Below are 18,113 nucleotides of genomic sequence, written 5' to 3' on the forward strand. Positions count from 1 at the left end.
GACACTCACCCTCAGATAGTCACAGGATTCCGTCGATTCTTTTCGATTTGGCAGCTGCTTGCTTGAGGTTTCCCGGAAATTATCTGGAGGAGAGCCTTCCTCTGCTGGTCTTGTGGCCTGCAGAACAGACAAAGTTCAGGTGATGGCCCCTAGTTTTCCCCAGGGGACAGGGAGAACCTCATCTGGGGCCCAGTCCCCCTCCATCATGTGCCAAGCTTCCCATCCTCCAGGCGGCCCCTCTAGGTTTCCCAACTAAGGACGTTCCTTTGCATTCCATTGCTTTTTCCCCTGTCCTGGGCAACCTCCAGGAAACACCCCTGCCTCTCCCGTCCCTGAGTTGGTCTCCCAGGGTGAAGGGAGCTCCTGGGTGTGGCACCCTGGAGGACACCCAGCTCTTAGGTGGCAGTACCCAAAGAGCGGTGAAAACCCCTCCCACTGCTCACCTTGGTCTCTCTTCATCTCCTCCCTTCTCCTTGCTCCAGGGCCCCGAGTTCCCCTCAACCCGGGCTTCCACGGTTTCAGATTTTCCTTCCCTTCCTTTTTGACAGAGGTCTGGGGGACCAGGGCTCCGTTCCAGCGCTTCATGGGGCACCTTGTACTTCTGGCCGTGGTGGGCCAAAGGCCCCGCAGTCTTTACACTTGACCTGTGGGTAGAAAGGAAGTGCTGTCAGTGCACGAGCATTGAGGCAGAAATCAAATATCAAAAATGAGACAGATTGGAATTCAGAGCTCAGTAGGGATTCCAGGGAGGGGACGGTGGCATGGGGGCCGTTAAGTGCTGGGAGTGCTCAGATACGGTGTTCCTTCCGGAGTCCATGTTACAGAGAAACTCTTAACGGGAACACGCAAGGTTCTAAGGGTATGGGCAGAAACCCAGTGTCAACAACACAGCCAAAGCTGGCTACGTGGGATTCTAGGCAGGAAGGGAGTCTGCTCTCAAGGGTCTCTCAAGGGACCTGTGTGGCCTGAGAGGAGGACCCAAGCCAGGCCCACCCTGGATAGAAAAAGAAATTTGGGCCGGTTGCGGTGGCTCATGCCTGTAATCCCAGCACTTTGGGAGGCCGAGGCGGGTGGATCTCCTGAGGTCAGGAGTTTGAGACAAGCCTGGCCAACATGGTGAAACCCTGTCTCATTTAAAAAAAAAAAAAAAAAAGAAAAAAAAAAAGAAAAAGCAATGTGGGTGGGGGTAATAGAACTCTTTTGAATCCAACCCAGTCCCTGAGGACCACGGGACACCCTGATGCCCAAAAGATCCAGGACTACACTTACCCTGGGATTTTCCTCATCGGGTGGGGGAGCCCTTGGCCCAGCTGGGGCCCTCTGCTGCTTCTTGAGGGTCTGGGCTCTCATGAGTCTGTTTGCCCCTCTCTTGGGGTCACGGCATGCCATCATCTTCAACTCCTGGGGGTTTGATGTCTGCGTTTTTCAGGGTCGACTGTCGGGTCACCTGAATCACACACAAACACACACAAATCCACAGTTAAGCACACTGGATATTCACACACCCACAAGCCCTCACCTAATTCCTTGCTGCTGTGGTCATGAGGAGACCTGCCAGCAGTTGGTCCAATCTGTGGCTCACAATGTGATGTGCATCCTCAGATTACCGTATGTTCCTCTGCCAGGATTGCCTGGTCCAAGAGGAAACCTCGCCTGCCACGGGTCCCGTGGCCTCTGTATGGCGAGCTGAGCTTTCAACCCCCAACAACTGATTCTGGAGACTGGACTTAGGTCTATCACGATTCAGCCTACTAGGAAAGACAGTGATTCTGTCTCCCTTGACGCTCACAACAATCAAAACTACAGGGCATGGTCTGCGGGCCCCTTTGGCAGGTCTATTTTAAATCAGGAATAACAGATGCTTCCTATCACAACTTGATTTGCTCCTCTGGACATCTGACTTGGCAGCTGCCAAATAGAAATTCATAAAAAGAAATCATCTTCCCCTCTATCACCATAGCTGGATATGGTCTTCCCTGTTCTATGTTTTTGGCTGAGCTCCAGCCCCAGCCCCCATCTTTATTTTTCTGGTATTTTATAGGCTCCATACGAATTATGGAAACAGGGTGAACTAAGGTCATATCAGTTTCTTACATGACTAAAAGACAAACCACCCTCGTTCCACAATTCTTTTTCCATTAACCTAGCAACTCGGCATGATGGAGAACATTTCTGTTCCCATTTCCATCTCCATCTTCTTTCCAGGGATGGAAAGAAGATGGAAATACCTTCTCAGTTTCTGTTCCAGGAAATACTAGTAACAAGAACACACGTCTTACCCTATCATGTAGTCATTACCCCAATGTGATCTGTTCCTTTCACCTTTCTTTGTCTCTTTTCCTTCCAACTCCTCAGGAATGATGTGAGACAAACAATTTTTCAGTGAAACTAACCTGAAATGGCAGGTCTACTATGGTTCGTCGGCTGGCGCTCAGATGGGCAGATATTGGAGCAGCCCTGCGGGAAGCGATGCAGCCTCCAGGAAGCCAGAGGAAGGGTCTGAGAGGGAACTGGGCTCTGCAGGCTGCCTTTTATACTGCATCTGGAGACACCCATCCGGAAATGTACCCTCACCTAATCAACTTAATCCAATTACATGACCCAGAAATGTCTGTCTACAAAGCCCACTCCAAAATGACGTTCACTACTGACAAACGTTCTAAAACCCATATGTCCACCAGCAAGATTGGAAGACTCTGTGTCTCCTGTCAGAAAGATTCCATTTGCGCATGTAGCTCTGTCTCATTTTACATGGTGATTTTTAGAAGGTGGGGAAATAGACACAGTTGAATTGGGCGATTTCCCATGGGATGCACTACACCTGTTGAAGCTTGATTCCCCTTTCATTTGCATTTCATTAATTATTTATGATTCGGGGTGGAACACCTGCTTACCAATCCCCCATGCCTACCCCCAGCCCCGCACCCAACAACCTCGAGCTGGTTCCGTGAGCTTTCTGATCATAACGTTTCCTTCCATGTTCTTTGGTCATTTTGGTCATAATCCTGTTTGCTCTCAGGGGAGCAGAGAGTTTCTCCTATTGATTTTGGATACTGATACTTTTTAGGTCATGTAGATAATCAAGATAGTGACCCTCAATAGCAACGGAAGGGGAGCCACCGTTTGGTCTTTCTCAGAAAATCCCTCTCAGTTCAGAGACCTCCTAGATGTGGAATCCTGGTCAGAGTTGTTCCCAGGTCAGAGGATGGAGACAGCCTGTGCATGATGGATGTCTTTGCCTGGTTCTTTCAGTGATTCTCAACGTCACCTCCTCTTAGGATCGTGTGGGAAGTGACTCAATGGCCCGGGGCTCAGGCATCCGAAAAGAAGACGGGATGAATCTTTGACCTCGGAATGTACTTCAGCTTTACTGAGGTCTAATTGGCCAATGAAACTGTGCCTAGTGTTCCTGTGCACACCGGGAAGCGGCTTCATGGGGACCATCACAATTTTCGCCACACACTTGGCATCCCTGTGAGCCAACCGGGGACTCGTGGGTGGAAGCCGTGCTCACCACGTCGGCAATGTGCGTGAGATTCACTTGGCAGATTTTGACTGGGTACGTGTGTTGGTAGAGTGGGGCGTAGATTTTCCAACGCCTGTGGATTCTCAGGAAATCAAAGGGAGAAACAATCTCGTCAATGCTGTGGATTGCTAACAAAGTGGAGAAACCTTCAAGCCCTTGGAAAATCGGCGAAAAACAAACACACAATGAGAGTCGAAACACAGAATGTCGTCTTTTCCAATAATTTTATTAACTTCCCAACAAATTAACCACACATATTTACAAAGGCATTCCCTACCACAATTTTCAAGGCTGAGGAAAGACCTCAAGAATGCTTTCGGCAGAACCCATCCCAGGGTCCAAAACACCAATCTCAGGGTGGGGCGTGGCTGAAGAGGGGCACCTATCAGGGTTCCCTAACTTTTCCCATATTCAGTCATGTAGAGAGCAGACACAGAGTAATTCCACAGTTTCCGGTTGACATGAGAGTGGAAGACTGACTCGTGCAGGACACCCAGTCTCTTACACAAGGAATCCTTGGCACAGAAGCTTTTCAGGGTGGGTTTCAGGAGACCCATTCCAAATATAATTTCCCTCACCAGAGTTCAAGTAGGCAGAGTCTCTCTCTGCAGCTGGTCCTGGCCTGATCTGGGCTCCAGCATGCACAGGAGCGCCTCAGAAGCTGGGGAGCTTCTGAGTCACCACACAAAGCCTGCTCCCCGCTCTGGGCTCCTCAGTCCCACAGTCCCCTCCGAGTCACGGGAGCTGGAGGCCAGGGATCCCCTGCCAACTGCAGTCTCGCTCCAGGTCAGTCCAGCTCCTCCTCTGAGGAAGAGGAAACCTGAAGGTCCTCATAGAGGACACTGGGTGGGACACAAACACAGGGCCCCACAGACTTCTCTGTGACATGAGGGCTCTGAGTCGGGACGGCTCCCGGCTCCTCCAGAGAGTGGAATGAGGGAGCCGTCAGGAACCTGGAGCTCCACCCTCCGTCTTCCAGTCTCCTGAAGAGCATTCTGAGAGGCTGGTCTCCATCCTGGCTGGCCGCAGGGTGATGGGACATGGTGCAGGCCTGGGCAGTCGGCAGGCAAGGTCTGCTTTGCAGAGGCTGCAGGTCGATGCCGAGCACCTGGGCGGGTGTCTTCCGGCTCATCTGGGGTGACCTACTTGGTCCAAGTTCAGTTAGAGCTGGCAGAGGTTGTAGAGTCTCCAGGGCCCCCAGCTCCCCTCCCTGGATGCTGTCTTCGGGGATCTGGACGGGACCGAATCTGGCTTTCTTGGGGAAACTCAGGCAAGCCTGAATCGGAGCCTGGGCCGGCCTCTTGGCTCCTGGCCTGAAGCTGAGATTGGAGCCTAGGCCCAAGCTGTGTGTGGCGGCTGGTGGGCAGGGCTGTGAGGTCACAGCAGGACGTTTGTCTTGTGCCTGGGGGTCGATGACATGGTTCAGGCCGTGGGTGCTGGAGACAGCCTGGGGAACTTCACGGCAGCCACCCTCAGGGTGGCTGTTTGTGGGCTTCACCAAGAGGAGAGGCTGCGGGCCATGGCGCCGGAATGCAGGCTGAGGGATGTGGGCCACGGCCCCTGTCTGTGGTTCCGTGGGTCCACGACTTGAGGAGGAGCTCACACTGGCTTTTCTGAGGGGAGACAATGAAGCCCAGGTGGAGCCCCTGTCAGCTCTTTTGGGAGCTGAGCCGTCAGTGAGAGCAGCGTCCACGACTGGCCTCCTCTTGGTGGTGTGGACCGGCATTGGCCTGCTTGCCACCTGAAGGAAAGGAAACCACACACGTTAGATGTTCCTGCACATCCAGCCCACAGAAAACCCAGCACAGCCAAACACGAGGTGCTCACACCCTGACATTCCTCATACAGCCTTGACAGGCAGTCATTGGAAGCAGGGACTGATCCTCAAGTGAGTGCTGATCAGGACGAGACACGTGAAAAGCAAGCTCTGGAACTAGGTGTAGTGATCTACAAAATATCATTGCTGAAGTGATTGTGTCTTGGGGATTAACTGGAGTGACCTAATGTCCTCCTGCCGCTAGGAAAGTGTTGTTGGCAGGCTTGCAATAGTCGGACAGAGAGAAAGCACCAGGAAATATGGCGTCCTTAAACGCCTTCACCTGGAATCAAATAGACCTGAAAGGGTCGTTGAGACCCCGAGGCTGAGAAGGCAAGGAGGAGGGGTTTCCGATTCCCTCCCACAGACAGGGGCCTGAAAGGAAGTCCCCCAGGGTAACCTACAGCAGATAAAGAGGAGGGGCCCAGGGCGACACTCACCCTCAGATAGTCACAGGATTCCGTCGATTCTTTTCGATTTGGCAGCTGCTTGGCTTGAGGTTTCCCGGAAATTATCTGGAGGAGAGCCTTCCTCTGCTGGTCTTGTGGCCTGCAGAACAGACAAAGTTCAGGTGATGGCCCCTAGTTTTCCCCAGGGGACAGGGAGAACCCCATCTGGGGCCCAGTCCCCTTCCCTCATGTGCCAAGCTTCCCATCCTCCAGGCGGCCCTCTAGGTTTCCCAACTAAGGATGTTCCTTTGCATTCCATTGCTTTTTCCCCTGTCCTGGGCAACCTCCAGGAAACACCCCTGCCTCTCCCGTCCCTGAGTTGGTCTCCCAGGGTGAAGGGAGCTCCTGGGTGTGGCACCCTGGAGGACACCCAGCTCTTAGGTGGCAGTACCCAAAGAGCGGTGAAAACCCCTCCCACTGCTCACCTTGGTCTCTCTTCATTCTCTCCCTTCTCCTTGCTCCAGGGCCCCGAGTTCCCCTCAACCCGGGGCTTCCACGGTTTCAGATTTTCCTTCCCTTCCTTTTTGACAGAGGTCTGGGGGACCAGGGCTCCGTTCCAGCGCTTCATGGGGCACCTTGTACTTCTGGCCGTGTGGCCAAAGGCCCCGCAGTCTTTACACTTGACCTGTGGGTAGAAAGGAAGTGCTGTCAGTGCACGAGCATTTGAGGCAGAAATCAAATATCAAAAATGAGACAGATTGGGAATTCAGAGCTCAGTAGGGATTCCAGGGAGGGGACGGTGGCATGGGGGCCGTTAAGTGCTGGGAGAGCTCAGATACGGTGTTCCTTCCCGGAGTCCATGTTACAGAGAAACTCTTAACGGGAACACGCAAGGTTCTAAGGGTATGGGCATAAACCCAGTGTCAACAACACAGCCAAAGCTGGCTACGTGGGATTCTAGGCAGGAAGGGAGTCTGCTCTCAAGGGTCTCTCAAGGGACCTGTGTGGCCTGAGAGGAGGACCCAAGCCAGGCCCACCCTGGATAGAAAAAGAAATTTGGGCCGGTTGCGGTGGCTCATGCCTGTAATCCCAGCACTTTGGGAGGCCGAGGCGGGTGGATCTCCTGAGGTCAGGAGTTTGAGACAAGCCTGGCCAACATGGTGAAACCCTGTCTCATTTAAAAAAAAAAAAAAAAAAGAAAAAAAAAAGAAAAAGCAATGTGGGTGGGGGTAATAGAACTCTTTTGAATCCAACCCAGTCCCTGAGGACCACGGGACACCCTGATGCCCAAAAGATCCAGGACTACACTTACCCTGGGATTTTCCTCATCGGGTGGGGGAGCCCTTGGCCCAGCTGGGGCCCTCTGCTGCTTCTTGAGGGTCTGGGCTCTCATGAGTCTGTTTGCCCCTCTCTTGGGGTCACGGCATGCCATCATCTTCAACTCCTGGGGGTTTGATGTCTGCGTTTTTCAGGGTCGACTGTCGGGTCACCTGAATCACACACAAACACACACAAATCCACAGTTAAGCACACTGGATATTCACACACCCACAAGCCCTCACCTAATTCCTTGCTGCTGTGGTCATGAGGAGACCTGCCAGCAGTTGGTCCAATCTGTGGCTCACAATGTGATGTGCATCCTCAGATTACCGTATGTTCCTCTGCCAGGATTGCCTGGTCCAAGAGGAAACCTCGCCTGCCACGGGTCCCGTGGCCTCTGTATGGCGAGCTGAGCTTTCAACCCCCAACAACTGATTCTGGAGACTGGACTTAGGTCTATCATGATTCAGCCTACTAGGAAAGACAGTGATTCTGTCTCCCTTGACGCTCACAACAGTCAAAACTACAGGGCATGGTCTGCGGGCCCCTTTGGCAGGTCTATTTTAAATCAGGAATAACAGATGCTTCCTATCACAACTTGATTTGCTCCTCTGGACATCTGACTTGGCAGCTGCCAAATAGAAATTCATAAAAAGAAATCATCTTCCCCTCTATCACCATAGCTGGATATGGTCTTCCCTGTTCTATGTTTTTGGCTGAGCTCCAGCCCCAGCCCCCGTCTTTATTTTTCTGGTATTTTATAGGCTCCATACGAATTATGGAAACAGGGTGAACTAAGGTCATATCAGTTTCTTACATGACTAAAAGACAAACCACCCTCGTTCCACAATTCTTTTTCCATTAACCTAGCAACTCGGCATGATGGAGAACATTTCTGTTCCCATTTCCATCTCCATCTTCTTTCCAGGGATGGAAAGAAGATGGAAATACCTTCTCAGTTTCTGTTCCAGGAAATACTAGTAACAAGAACACACGTCTTACCCTATCATGTAGTCATTACCCCAATGTGATCTGTTCCTTTCACCTTTCTTTGTCTCTTTTCCTTCCAACTCCTCAGGAATGATGTGAGACAAACAATTTTTCAGTGAAACTAACCTGAAATGGCAGGTCTACTATGGTTCGTCGGCTGGCGCTCAGATGGGCAGATATTGGAGCAGCCCTGCGGGAAGCGATGCAGCCTCCAGGAAGCCAGAGGAAGGGTCTGAGAGGGAACTGGGCTCTGCAGGCTGCCTTTTATACTGCATCTGGAGACACCCATCCGGAAATGTACCCTCACCTAATCAACTTAATCCAATTACATGACCCAGAAATGTCTGTCTACAAAGCCCACTCCAAAATGACGTTCACTACTGACAAACGTTCTAAAACCCATATGTCCACCAGCAAGATTGGAAGACTCTGTGTCTCCTGTCAGAAAGATTCCATTTGCGCATGTAGCTCTGTCTCATTTTACATGGTGATTTTTAGAAGGTGGGGAAATAGACACAGTTGAATTGGGCGATTTCCCATGGGATGCACTACACCTGTTGAAGCTTGATTCCCCTTTCATTTGCATTTCATTAATTATTTATGATTCGGGGTGGAACACCTGCTTACCAATCCCCCATGCCTACCCCCAGCCCCGCACCCAACAACCTCGAGCTGGTTCCGTGAGCTTTCTGATCATAACGTTTCCTTCCATGTTCTTTGGTCATTTTGGTCATAATCCTGTTTGCTCTCAGGGGAGCAGAGAGTTTCTCCTATTGATTTTGGATACTGATACTTTTTAGGTCATGTAGATAATCAAGATAGTGACCCTCAATAGCAACGGAAGGGGAGCCACCGTTTGGTCTTTCTCAGAAAATCCCTCTCAGTTCAGAGACCTCCTAGATGTGGAATCCTGGTCAGAGTTGTTCCCAGGTCAGAGGATGGAGACAGCCTGTGCATGATGGATGTCTTTGCCTGGTTCTTTCAGTGATTCTCAACGTCACCTCCTCTTAGGATCGTGTGGGAAGTGACTCAATGGCCCGGGGCTCAGGCATCCGAAAAGAAGACGGGATGAATCTTTGACCTCGGAATGTACTTCAGCTTTACTGAGGTCTAATTGGCCAATGAAACTGTGCCTAGTGTTCCTGTGCACACCGGGAAGCGGCTTCATGGGGACCATCACAATTTTCGCCACACACTTGGCATCCCTGTGAGCCAACCGGGGACTCGTGGGTGGAAGCCGTGCTCACCACGTCGGCAATGTGCGTGAGATTCACTTGGCAGATTTTGACTGGGTACGTGTGTTGGTAGAGTGGGGCGTAGATTTTCCAACGCCTGTGGATTCTCAGGAAATCAAAGGGAGAAACAATCTCGTCAATGCTGTGGATTGCTAACAAAGTGGAGAAACCTTCAAGCCCTTGGAAAATCGGCGAAAAACAAACACACAATGAGAGTCGAAACACAGAATGTCGTCTTTTCCAATAATTTTATTAACTTCCCAACAAATTAACCACACATATTTACAAAGGCATTCCCTACCACAATTTTCAAGGCTGAGGAAAGACCTCAAGAATGCTTTCGGCAGAACCCATCCCAGGGTCCAAAACACCAATCTCAGGGTGGGGCGTGGCTGAAGAGGGGCACCTATCAGGGTTCCCTAACTTTTCCCATATTCAGTCATGTAGAGAGCAGACACAGAGTAATTCCACAGTTTCCGGTTGACATGAGAGTGGAAGACTGACTCGTGCAGGACACCCAGTCTCTTACACAAGGAATCCTTGGCACAGAAGCTTTTCAGGGTGGGTTTCAGGAGACCCATTCCAAATATAATTTCCCTCACCAGAGTTCAAGTAGGCAGAGTCTCTCTCTGCAGCTGGTCCTGGCCTGATCTGGGCTCCAGCATGCACAGGAGCGCCTCAGAAGCTGGGGAGCTTCTGAGTCACCACACAAAGCCTGCTCCCCGCTCTGGGCTCCTCAGTCCCACAGTCCCCTCCGAGTCACGGGAGCTGGAGGCCAGGGATCCCCTGCCAACTGCAGTCTCGCTCCAGGTCAGTCCAGCTCCTCCTCTGAGGAAGAGGAAACCTGAAGGTCCTCATAGAGGACACTGGGTGGGACACAAACACAGGGCCCCACAGACTTCTCTGTGACATGAGGGCTCTGAGTCGGGACGGCTCCCGGCTCCTCCAGAGAGTGGAATGAGGGAGCCGTCAGGAACCTGGAGCTCCACCCTCCGTCTTCCAGTCTCCTGAAGAGCATTCTGAGAGGCTGGTCTCCATCCTGGCTGGCCGCAGGGTGATGGGACATGGTGCAGGCCTGGGCAGTCGGCAGGCAAGGTCTGCTTTGCAGAGGCTGCAGGTCGATGCCGAGCACCTGGGCGGGTGTCTTCCGGCTCATCTGGGGTGACCTACTTGGTCCAAGTTCAGTTAGAGCTGGCAGAGGTTGTAGAGTCTCCAGGGCCCCCAGCTCCCCTCCCTGGATGCTGTCTTCGGGGATCTGGACGGGACCGACTCTGGCTTTCTTGGGGAAACTCAGGCAAGCCTGAATCGGAGCCTGGGCCGGCCTCTTGGCTCCTGGCCTGAAGCTGAGATTGGAGCCTAGGCCCAAGCTGTGTGTGGCGGCTGGTGGGCAGGGCTGTGAGGTCACAGCAGGACGTTTGTCTTGTGCCTGGGGGTCGATGACATGGTTCAGGCCGTGGGTGCTGGAGACAGCCTGGGGAACTTCACGGCAGCCACCCTCAGGGTGGCTGTTTGTGGGCTTCACCAAGAGGAGAGGCTGCGGGCCATGGCGCCGGAATGCAGGCTGAGGGATGTGGGCCACGGCCCCTGTCTGTGGTTCCGTGGGTCCACGACTTGAGGAGGAGCTCACACTGGCTTTTCTGAGGGGAGACAATGAAGCCCAGGTGGAGCCCCTGTCAGCTCTTTTGGGAGCTGAGCCGTCAGTGAGAGCAGCGTCCACGACTGGCCTCCTCTTGGTGGTGTGGACCGGCATTGGCCTGCTTGCCACCTGAAAGAAAGGAAACCACACACGTTAGATGTTCCTGCACATCCAGCCCACAGAAAACCCAGCACAGCCAAACACGAGGTGCTCACACCCTGACATTCTTCATACAGTCTTGACAGGCAGTCATTGGAAGCAGGGACTGATCCTCAAGTGAGTGCTGATCAGGACGAGACATGTGAAAAGCAAGCTCTGGAACTAGGTGTAGTGATCTACAAAATATCATTGCTGAAGTGATTGTGTCTTGGGGATTAACTGGAGTGACCTAATGTCCTCCTGCCGCTAGGAAAGTGTTGTTGGCAGGCTTGCAATAGTCGGACAGAGAGAAAGCACCAGGAAATATGGCGTCCTTAAACGCCTTCACCTGGAATCAAATAGACCTGAAAGGGTCGTTGAGACCCCGAGGCTGAGAAGGCAAGGAGGAGGGGTTTCCGGATTCCCTCCCACAGACAGGGGCCTGAAAGGAAGTCCCCCAGGGTAACCTACAGCAGATAAAGAGGAGGGGCCCAGGGCGACACTCACCCTCAGATAGTCACAGGATTCCGTCGATTCTTTTCGATTTGGCAGCTGCTTGGCTTGAGGTTTCCCGGAAATTATCTGGAGGAGAGCCTTCCTCTGCTGGTCTTGTGGCCTGCAGAACAGACAAAGTTCAGGTGATGGCCCCTAGTTTTCCCCAGGGGACAGGGAGAACCCCATCTGGGGCCCAGTCCCCTTCCCTCATGTGCCAAGCTTCCCATCCTCCAGGCGGCCCTCTAGGTTTCCCAACTAAGGATGTTCCTTTGCATTCCATTTCTTTTTCCCCTGTCCTGGGCAACCTCCAGGAAACACCCCTGCCTCTCCCGTCCCTGAGTTGGTCTCCCAGGGTGAAGGGAGCTCCTGGGTGTGGCACCCTGGAGGACACCCAGCTCTTAGGTGGCAGTACCCAAAGAGCGGTGAAAACCCCTCCCACTGCTCACCTTGGTCTCTCTTCATTCTCTCCCTTCTCCTTGCTCCAGGGCCCCGAGTTCCCCTCAACCCGGGGCTTCCACGGTTTCAGATTTTCCTTCCCTTCCTTTTTGACAGAGGTCTGGGGGACCAGGGCTCCGTTCCAGCGCTTCATGGGGCACCTTGTACTTCTGGCCGTGTGGCCAAAGGCCCCGCAGTCTTTACACTTGACCTGTGGGTAGAAAGGAAGTGCTGTCAGTGCACGAGCATTTGAGGCAGAAATCAAATATCAAAAATGAGACAGATTGGGAATTCAGAGCTCAGTAGGGATTCCAGGGAGGGGACGGTGGCATGGGGGCCGTTAAGTGCTGGGAGAGCTCAGATACGGTGTTCCTTCCCGGAGTCCATGTTACAGAGAAACTCTTAACGGGAACACGCAAGGTTCTAAGGGTATGAGCATAAACCCAGTGTCAACAACACAGCCAAAACTGGCTACGTGGGATTCTAGGCAGGAAGGGAGTCTGCTCTCAAGGGTCTCTCAAGGGACCTGTGTGGCCTGAGAGGAGGACCCAAGCCAGGCCCACCTTGGATAGAAAAAGAAATTTGGGCCGGTTGCGGTGGCTCATGCCTGTAATCCCAGCACTTTGGGAGGCCGAGGCGGGTGGATCTCCTGAGGTCAGGAGTTTGAGACAAGCCTGGCCAACATGGTGAAACCCTGTCTCATTTAAAAAAAAAAAAAAAAGAAAAAAAAAAAAGAAAAAGCAATGTGGGTGGGGGTAATAGAACTCTTTTGAATCCAACCCAGTCCCTGAGGACCACGGGACACCCTGATGCCCAAAAGATCCAGGACTACACTTACCCTGGGATTTTCCTCATCGGGTGGGGGAGCCCTTGGCCCAGCTGGGGCCCTCTGCTGCTTCTTGAGGGTCTGGACTCTCATGAGTCTGTTTGCCCCTCTCTTGGGGTCACGGCATGCCATCATCTTCAACTCCTGGGGGTTTGATGTCTGCGTTTTTCAGGGTCGACTGTCGGGTCACCTGAATCACACACAAACACACACAAATCCACAGTTAAGCACACTGGATATTCACACACCCACAAGCCCTCACCTAATTCCTTGCTGCTGTGGTCATGAGGAGACCTGCCAGCAGTTGGTCCAATCTGTGGCTCACAATGTGATGTGCATCCTCAGATTACCGTATGTTCCTCTGCCAGGATTGCCTGGTCCAAGAGGAAACCTCGCCTGCCACGGGTCCCGTGGCCTCTGTATGGCGAGCTGAGCTTTCAACCCCCAACAACTGATTCTGGAGACTGGACTTAGGTCTATCATGATTCAGCCTACTAGGAAAGACAGTGATTCTGTCTCCCTTGACGCTCACAACAGTCAAAACTACAGGGCATGGTCTGCGGGCCCCTTTGGCAGGTCTATTTTAAATCAGGAATAACAGATGCTTCCTATCACAACTTGATTTGCTCCTCTGGACATCTGACTTGGCAGCTGCCAAATAGAAATTCATAAAAAGAAATCATCTTCCCCTCTATCACCATAGCTGGATATGGTCTTCCCTGTTCTATGTTTTTGGCTGAGCTCCAGCCCCAGCCCCCATCTTTATTTTTCTGGTATTTTATAGGCTCCATACGAATTATGGAAACAGGGTGAACTAAGGTCATATCAGTTTCTTACATGACTAAAAGACAAACCACCCTCGTTCCACAATTCTTTTTCCATTAACCTAGCAACTCGGCATGATGGAGAACATTTCTGTTCCCATTTCCATCTCCATCTTCTTTCCAGGGATGGAAAGAAGATGGAAATACCTTCTCAGTTTCTGTTCCAGGAAATACTAGTAACAAGAACACACGTCTTACCCTATCATGTAGTCATTACCCCAATGTGATCTGTTCCTTTCACCTTTCTTTGTCTCTTTTCCTTCCAACTCCTCAGGAATGATGTGAGACAAACAATTTTTCAGTGAAACTAACCTGAAATGGCAGGTCTACTATGGTTCGTCGGCTGGCGCTCAGATGGGCAGATATTGGAGCAGCCCTGCGGGAAGCGATGCAGCCTCCAGGAAGCCAGAGGAAGGGTCTGAGAGGGAACTGGGCTCTGCAGGCTGCCTTTTATACTGCATCTGGAGACACCCATCCGGAAATGTACCCTCACCTAATCAACTTAATCCAATTACATGACCCAGAAATGTCTGTCTACAAAGCCCACTCCAAAATGACGTTCACTACTGACAAACATTCTAAAACCCATGTGTCCACCAGCAAGATTTAAAGACTGTGTGTCTCCTGTCAGAAAGATTCCATTTGTGGATGTAACTCTGTCTTATTTTACATGTGTTTTTTAGAAGATGCGGAAATACACAACAGTTGAACTGGGCGATTTCCCATGGGATGCACTGCACCTGTTGAAGCTTGATTCCCCTTTCATTTTCATTTCATTAATTATTTATGATTCAGGGTGGAACACCTTCTTACCAACCCCCCATGCCCCTCCTCAACCCCGCACCCCACCGCCTTGAGCTGGTTCCGTGAGCTTTCTGATCATAACGTTTCCTTCCATGCTCTTTGGTCATTTTGGTCATCATCCTGTTTGCTCTCAGGGGAGCAGAGAGTTTCTCCTATTGATTTTGGATACTGATACTTTTTAGGTCAGGTAGATAATCAAGATAATGACCCTCTATAGCAACGGAAGGGGAGCCACCGTTTGGTCTTTCTCAGACAATCCCTCTCAGTTCAGAGACCTCCTAGATGTGGAATCCTGGTCAGAGTTGTTCCCAGGTCAGAGGATGGAGACAGTCTGTGCATGATGGATGTCTTTGCCTGGTTCTTTCAGTGATTCTCAACGTCACCTCCTCTTAGGATCGTGTGGGAAGTGACTCAATGGCCCGGGGCTCAGGCATCCGAAAAGAAGACGGGATGAATCTTTGACCTCGGAATGTACTTCAGCTTTACTGGGGTCTAATTGGCCAATGAAACTGTGCCTAGTGTTCCTGTGCACACCGGGAAGCGGCTTCATGGGGACCATCACAATTTTCACCACACACTTGGCATCCCTGTGAGCCAACCGGGGACTCATGGGTGCAAGCCGTGCTCATCACGTCCGCAATGTGCGTGAGATTCACTTGGCAGATTTTGACTGGGTACGTGTGTTGGTAGAGTGGGGCGCAGATTTTCCAACGCCTGTAGATTCTTAGGAAATCAAAGGGAGAAACAATCTCGTCAACGCTGTGGATTGCTAAGAAAGTGGAGAGACCTTCAAGCCCTTGGAAAATCGGCGAAAAAGAAACACACAATGAGAGTCGAAACACAGAATGTCGTCTTTTCCAATAATTTTATTAACTTCCCAACAAATTAACCACACATATTTACAAAGGCATTCCCTACCACAATTTTCAAGGCTGAGGAAAGACCCCAAGAATGCTTTCGGCAGAACCCATCCCAGGGTCCAAAACACCAATCTCAGTGTGGGGCGTGGCTGAAGAGGGGCACCTATCAGGGTTCCCTAACTTTTCCCATATTCAGTCATGTAGAGAGCAGACACAGAGTAATTCCATAGTTTCCAGTTGACATGAGAGTGGAAGACTGACTCGTGCAGGACACCCAGTCTCTTACACAATGAATCCCTGGTACAGAAGCTTTTCAGGGTGGGTTTCAGGAGACCCATTCCAAATATAATTTCCCTCACCAGAATTCAAGTAGGCAGAGTCTCTGCAGCTGGTCCTGGCCTGATCTGGGCTCCAGCATGCACAGGAGCGCCTCAGAAGCTGGGGAGCTTCTGAGTCACCACACACCTTCTGCTCCCCGCTCTGGGCTCCTCAGTCCCACAGTCCCCTCTGAGTCACGGGAGCTGGAGGCCAGGAATCCCCTGCCACCTGCAGTCTCGCTCCAGGTCAGTCCAGCTCCTCCTCTGAGGAAGAGGAAACCTGAAGGTCCTCATAGAGGACACTGGGTGGGACACAAACATAGGGCCCCTCAGACTTCTCTGTGACATGAGGGCTCTGAGTCGGGACGGCTCCCGGCTCCTCCAGAGCGTGGAATGAGGGAGCCGTCAGGAACCTGGAGCTCCAACCTCCGTCTTCCAGTCTCCTGAAGAGTATTCTGAGAGGCTGGTCTCCATCCTGGCTGGCCGCAGGGTGATGGGACATGGTGCAGGCCTGGGCAGTCGGCAGGCAAGGTCTGCTTTGCAGAGGCTGCAGGTCGATGCCGGGCATAGGGGTGGGTGTCTTCCTGCTTATCTGGGGTGACCTACTTGGTCCAAGTTCAGTTAGAGCTGGCAGAGGTTGTAGAGTCTCCAGGGCCCCCAGTTGCCCTCCCTGGATGCTGTCTTCGGGGATCTGGACGGGACCGAATCTGGCTTTCTTGGGGAAACTCAGGCAAGCCTGAATCGGAGCCTGGGCCGGCCTCTTGGCTCCTGGTCTGAAGCTGAGATTGGAGCCTAGGCCCAAGCTGTGTGTGGCGGCTGGTGGGCAGGGCTGTGAGGTCACAGCAGGACGTTTGTCTTGTGCCTGGGGGTCGATGACATGGTTCAGGCCGTGGGTGATGGAGACAGCCTGGGGAACTTCACGGCAGCCACCCTCAGGGCGGCTGTTTGTGGGCTTCACCAAGAGGAGAGGCTGCGGGCCATGGCGCCGGAATGCAGGCTGAGGGATATGGGCCACAGCCCCTGTCTGTGGTTCCGTGGGTCCACGACTTGAGGAGGAGCTCACACTGGCTTTTCTGAGGGGAGACAATGAAGCCCAGGTGGAGCCCCTGTCAGCTCTTTTGGGAGCTGAGCCGTCAGTGAGAGCAGCGTCCACGACTGGCCTCCTCTTGGTGGTGTGGACCGGCATTGGCCTGCTTGCCACCTGAAGGAAAGGAAACCACACACGTTAGATGTTCCTGCACATCCAGCCCACAGAAAACCCAGCACAGCCAAACACGAGGTGCTCACACCCTGACATTCTTCATACAGTCTTGACAGGCAGTCATTGGAAGCAGGGACTGATCCTCAAGTGAGTGCTGATCAGGACGAGACACGTGAAAAGCAAGCTCTGGAACTAGGTGTAGTGATCTACAAAATATCATTGCTGATGTGATTGTGTCTTGGGGATTAACTGGAGTGACCTAATATTCTCATACCACTAGGAAAGTGTTGTTGGCAGGCTTGCAATGGTCGGACAGCTGTTTCAGTTGATCCTGCTTTTAATCTCAGCCAATTATTAACTGGAAAATTTTTAAATCTCTCTATAAGCTGGAAGCCCGTCTGCTTCAGGTTGTCCCACCTTTCTGGACAAAAGCAACGGATATCTTAAATGCTTTTAATTGAAGTCATGTCTACGTAAAAGGTATAAATGCAAGCTGCTCCCTGACCACCTTGGGCACATGTTCTCAGGACCTCCTGAGGGCTGTGCCACAGGAAATCGTGAATCATATTTTTCTCAGAATAAATCTCTTTACATATTTTGCAGAATTTTACTTTTTCCTCAGAAAGGTCATGAGGATTAGGGTCGAGATTCACCAATGTGAATGGCAGCACCAATTTCTGGCCTCACAGAAATAAAGGAAGAGAAAACACAAAGGAGAAGGGGGAAGAGGAGGAGGAGGAGAAGGAGGAACAGGAGGAGGAAGTGAACCTGTAGCGTCTCCCTAAAGAAGAAGAAATGGAGGAGGAGGAGGAGAAGGAGAAGGAGAAACAGGAGGAGGAAGTGAACCTGGAGCTTCTCCCTAAAGAAGAGAAAATGGAGGAGGAGGAGGAGGAGAAGGAGGAACAGGAGGAGGAAATGAATCTGGAGCTTCTCCCTAAAGAAGACAAAATGGAGGAGGAGGAAGAGAAGGAGGAGGAACAAGAGGAGGAGGAGGAGGAGGAGGAGGAGGAGAAACAGGAGGAGGAAGTGAAGCTGGAGCTTCTCCCTAAAGAAGAGAAAATGGAGGAGGGGGAGGAGATGTAGGAGAGGAGAAGGAGGAGAAGCGGGGCAGGAGGAGGAGGAAGTGATCCTGGAGCTTCTGCCTAAAGGAAGAGAAAATGGAGGAGGAGGAGAAGGAAGAGGGGGAGGAGGATGGGAGGGAGAGGGGAAGGGGGAGGAGAGGGGGGAGGGGGAGGAAAGAGGAATAGAAGGAGGAAGAGGAGGAGGAAGAGGAGGAGGAGGAAGAGGAGGAGGAGGAAGAG

At 51.9% G+C, this 18,113-nt stretch overlaps 3 protein-coding genes across 3 annotated transcripts; all 3 read right to left on the reverse strand.

Moving 5' to 3' along the window:
- Positions 1-4,313: 4,313 nt before the first annotated feature.
- Positions 4,314-7,166, reverse strand: LOC110567501 (putative protein FAM90A26). The gene is made up of 4 exons (XM_064369774.1): positions 7,044-7,166; positions 6,217-6,416; positions 5,783-5,891; positions 4,314-5,267 (listed from the first exon to the last, which is right to left on the reverse strand). The coding sequence occupies exons 1-4, from the start codon at positions 7,164-7,166 to the stop codon at positions 4,314-4,316; spliced, it is 1,386 nt and encodes a 461-aa protein (XP_064225844.1).
- Positions 7,167-10,087: 2,921 nt separating this feature from the next.
- Positions 10,088-12,941, reverse strand: LOC135271791 (putative protein FAM90A26). The gene is made up of 4 exons (XM_064369772.1): positions 12,819-12,941; positions 11,992-12,191; positions 11,558-11,666; positions 10,088-11,041 (listed from the first exon to the last, which is right to left on the reverse strand). The coding sequence occupies exons 1-4, from the start codon at positions 12,939-12,941 to the stop codon at positions 10,088-10,090; spliced, it is 1,386 nt and encodes a 461-aa protein (XP_064225842.1).
- Positions 12,942-15,858: 2,917 nt separating this feature from the next.
- Positions 15,859-17,331, reverse strand: LOC105720679 (protein FAM90A5-like). Its single transcript, XM_064369791.1, has 3 exons — positions 17,321-17,331; positions 17,125-17,229; positions 15,859-16,822 (listed from the first exon to the last, which is right to left on the reverse strand). Exons 1-3 carry the CDS (start codon positions 17,329-17,331, stop codon positions 15,859-15,861), a joined length of 1,080 nt encoding a protein of 359 aa, XP_064225861.1.
- Positions 17,332-18,113: the final 782 nt, after the last annotated feature.

Source organism: Aotus nancymaae, unplaced genomic scaffold (assembly GCF_030222135.1).
Source record: "Aotus nancymaae isolate 86718 unplaced genomic scaffold, 86718_ANA_hifiasm-v0.15.2.pri h1tg000090l, whole genome shotgun sequence".
NCBI lineage: Eukaryota > Metazoa > Chordata > Mammalia > Primates > Aotidae > Aotus > Aotus nancymaae.

Excerpts from the sequence above, each read along its gene's own strand:
- LOC110567501 (XM_064369774.1), bottom strand. The coding sequence starts at position 7,166 with ATGATGGCATGCCGTGACCCCAAGAGAGGGGCAAACAGACTCATGAGA. Across the intron at positions 6,417-7,043 it reads CCGATGAGGAAAATCCCAGG|GTCAAGTGTAAAGACTGCGG; the intron begins GTAAGTGTAGTC and ends TTCTACCCACAG. Across the intron at positions 5,268-5,782 it reads AATCCTGTGACTATCTGAGG|GTGGCAAGCAGGCCAATGCC; the intron begins GTGAGTGTCGCC and ends CCTTTCCTTCAG.
- LOC135271791 (XM_064369772.1), bottom strand. The coding sequence starts at position 12,941 with ATGATGGCATGCCGTGACCCCAAGAGAGGGGCAAACAGACTCATGAGA. Across the intron at positions 11,667-11,991 it reads GAGAATGAAGAGAGACCAAG|GCCACAAGACCAGCAGAGGA; the intron begins GTGAGCAGTGGG and ends TCTGTTCTGCAG. Across the intron at positions 11,042-11,557 it reads AATCCTGTGACTATCTGAGG|GTGGCAAGCAGGCCAATGCC; the intron begins GTGAGTGTCGCC and ends CCTTTCTTTCAG.
- LOC105720679 (XM_064369791.1), bottom strand. Across the intron at positions 16,823-17,124 it reads GGATCAACTGAAACAGCTGT|TTTCCTTCAGGTGGCAAGCA; the intron begins CCGACCATTGCA and ends TGTGTGGTTTCC.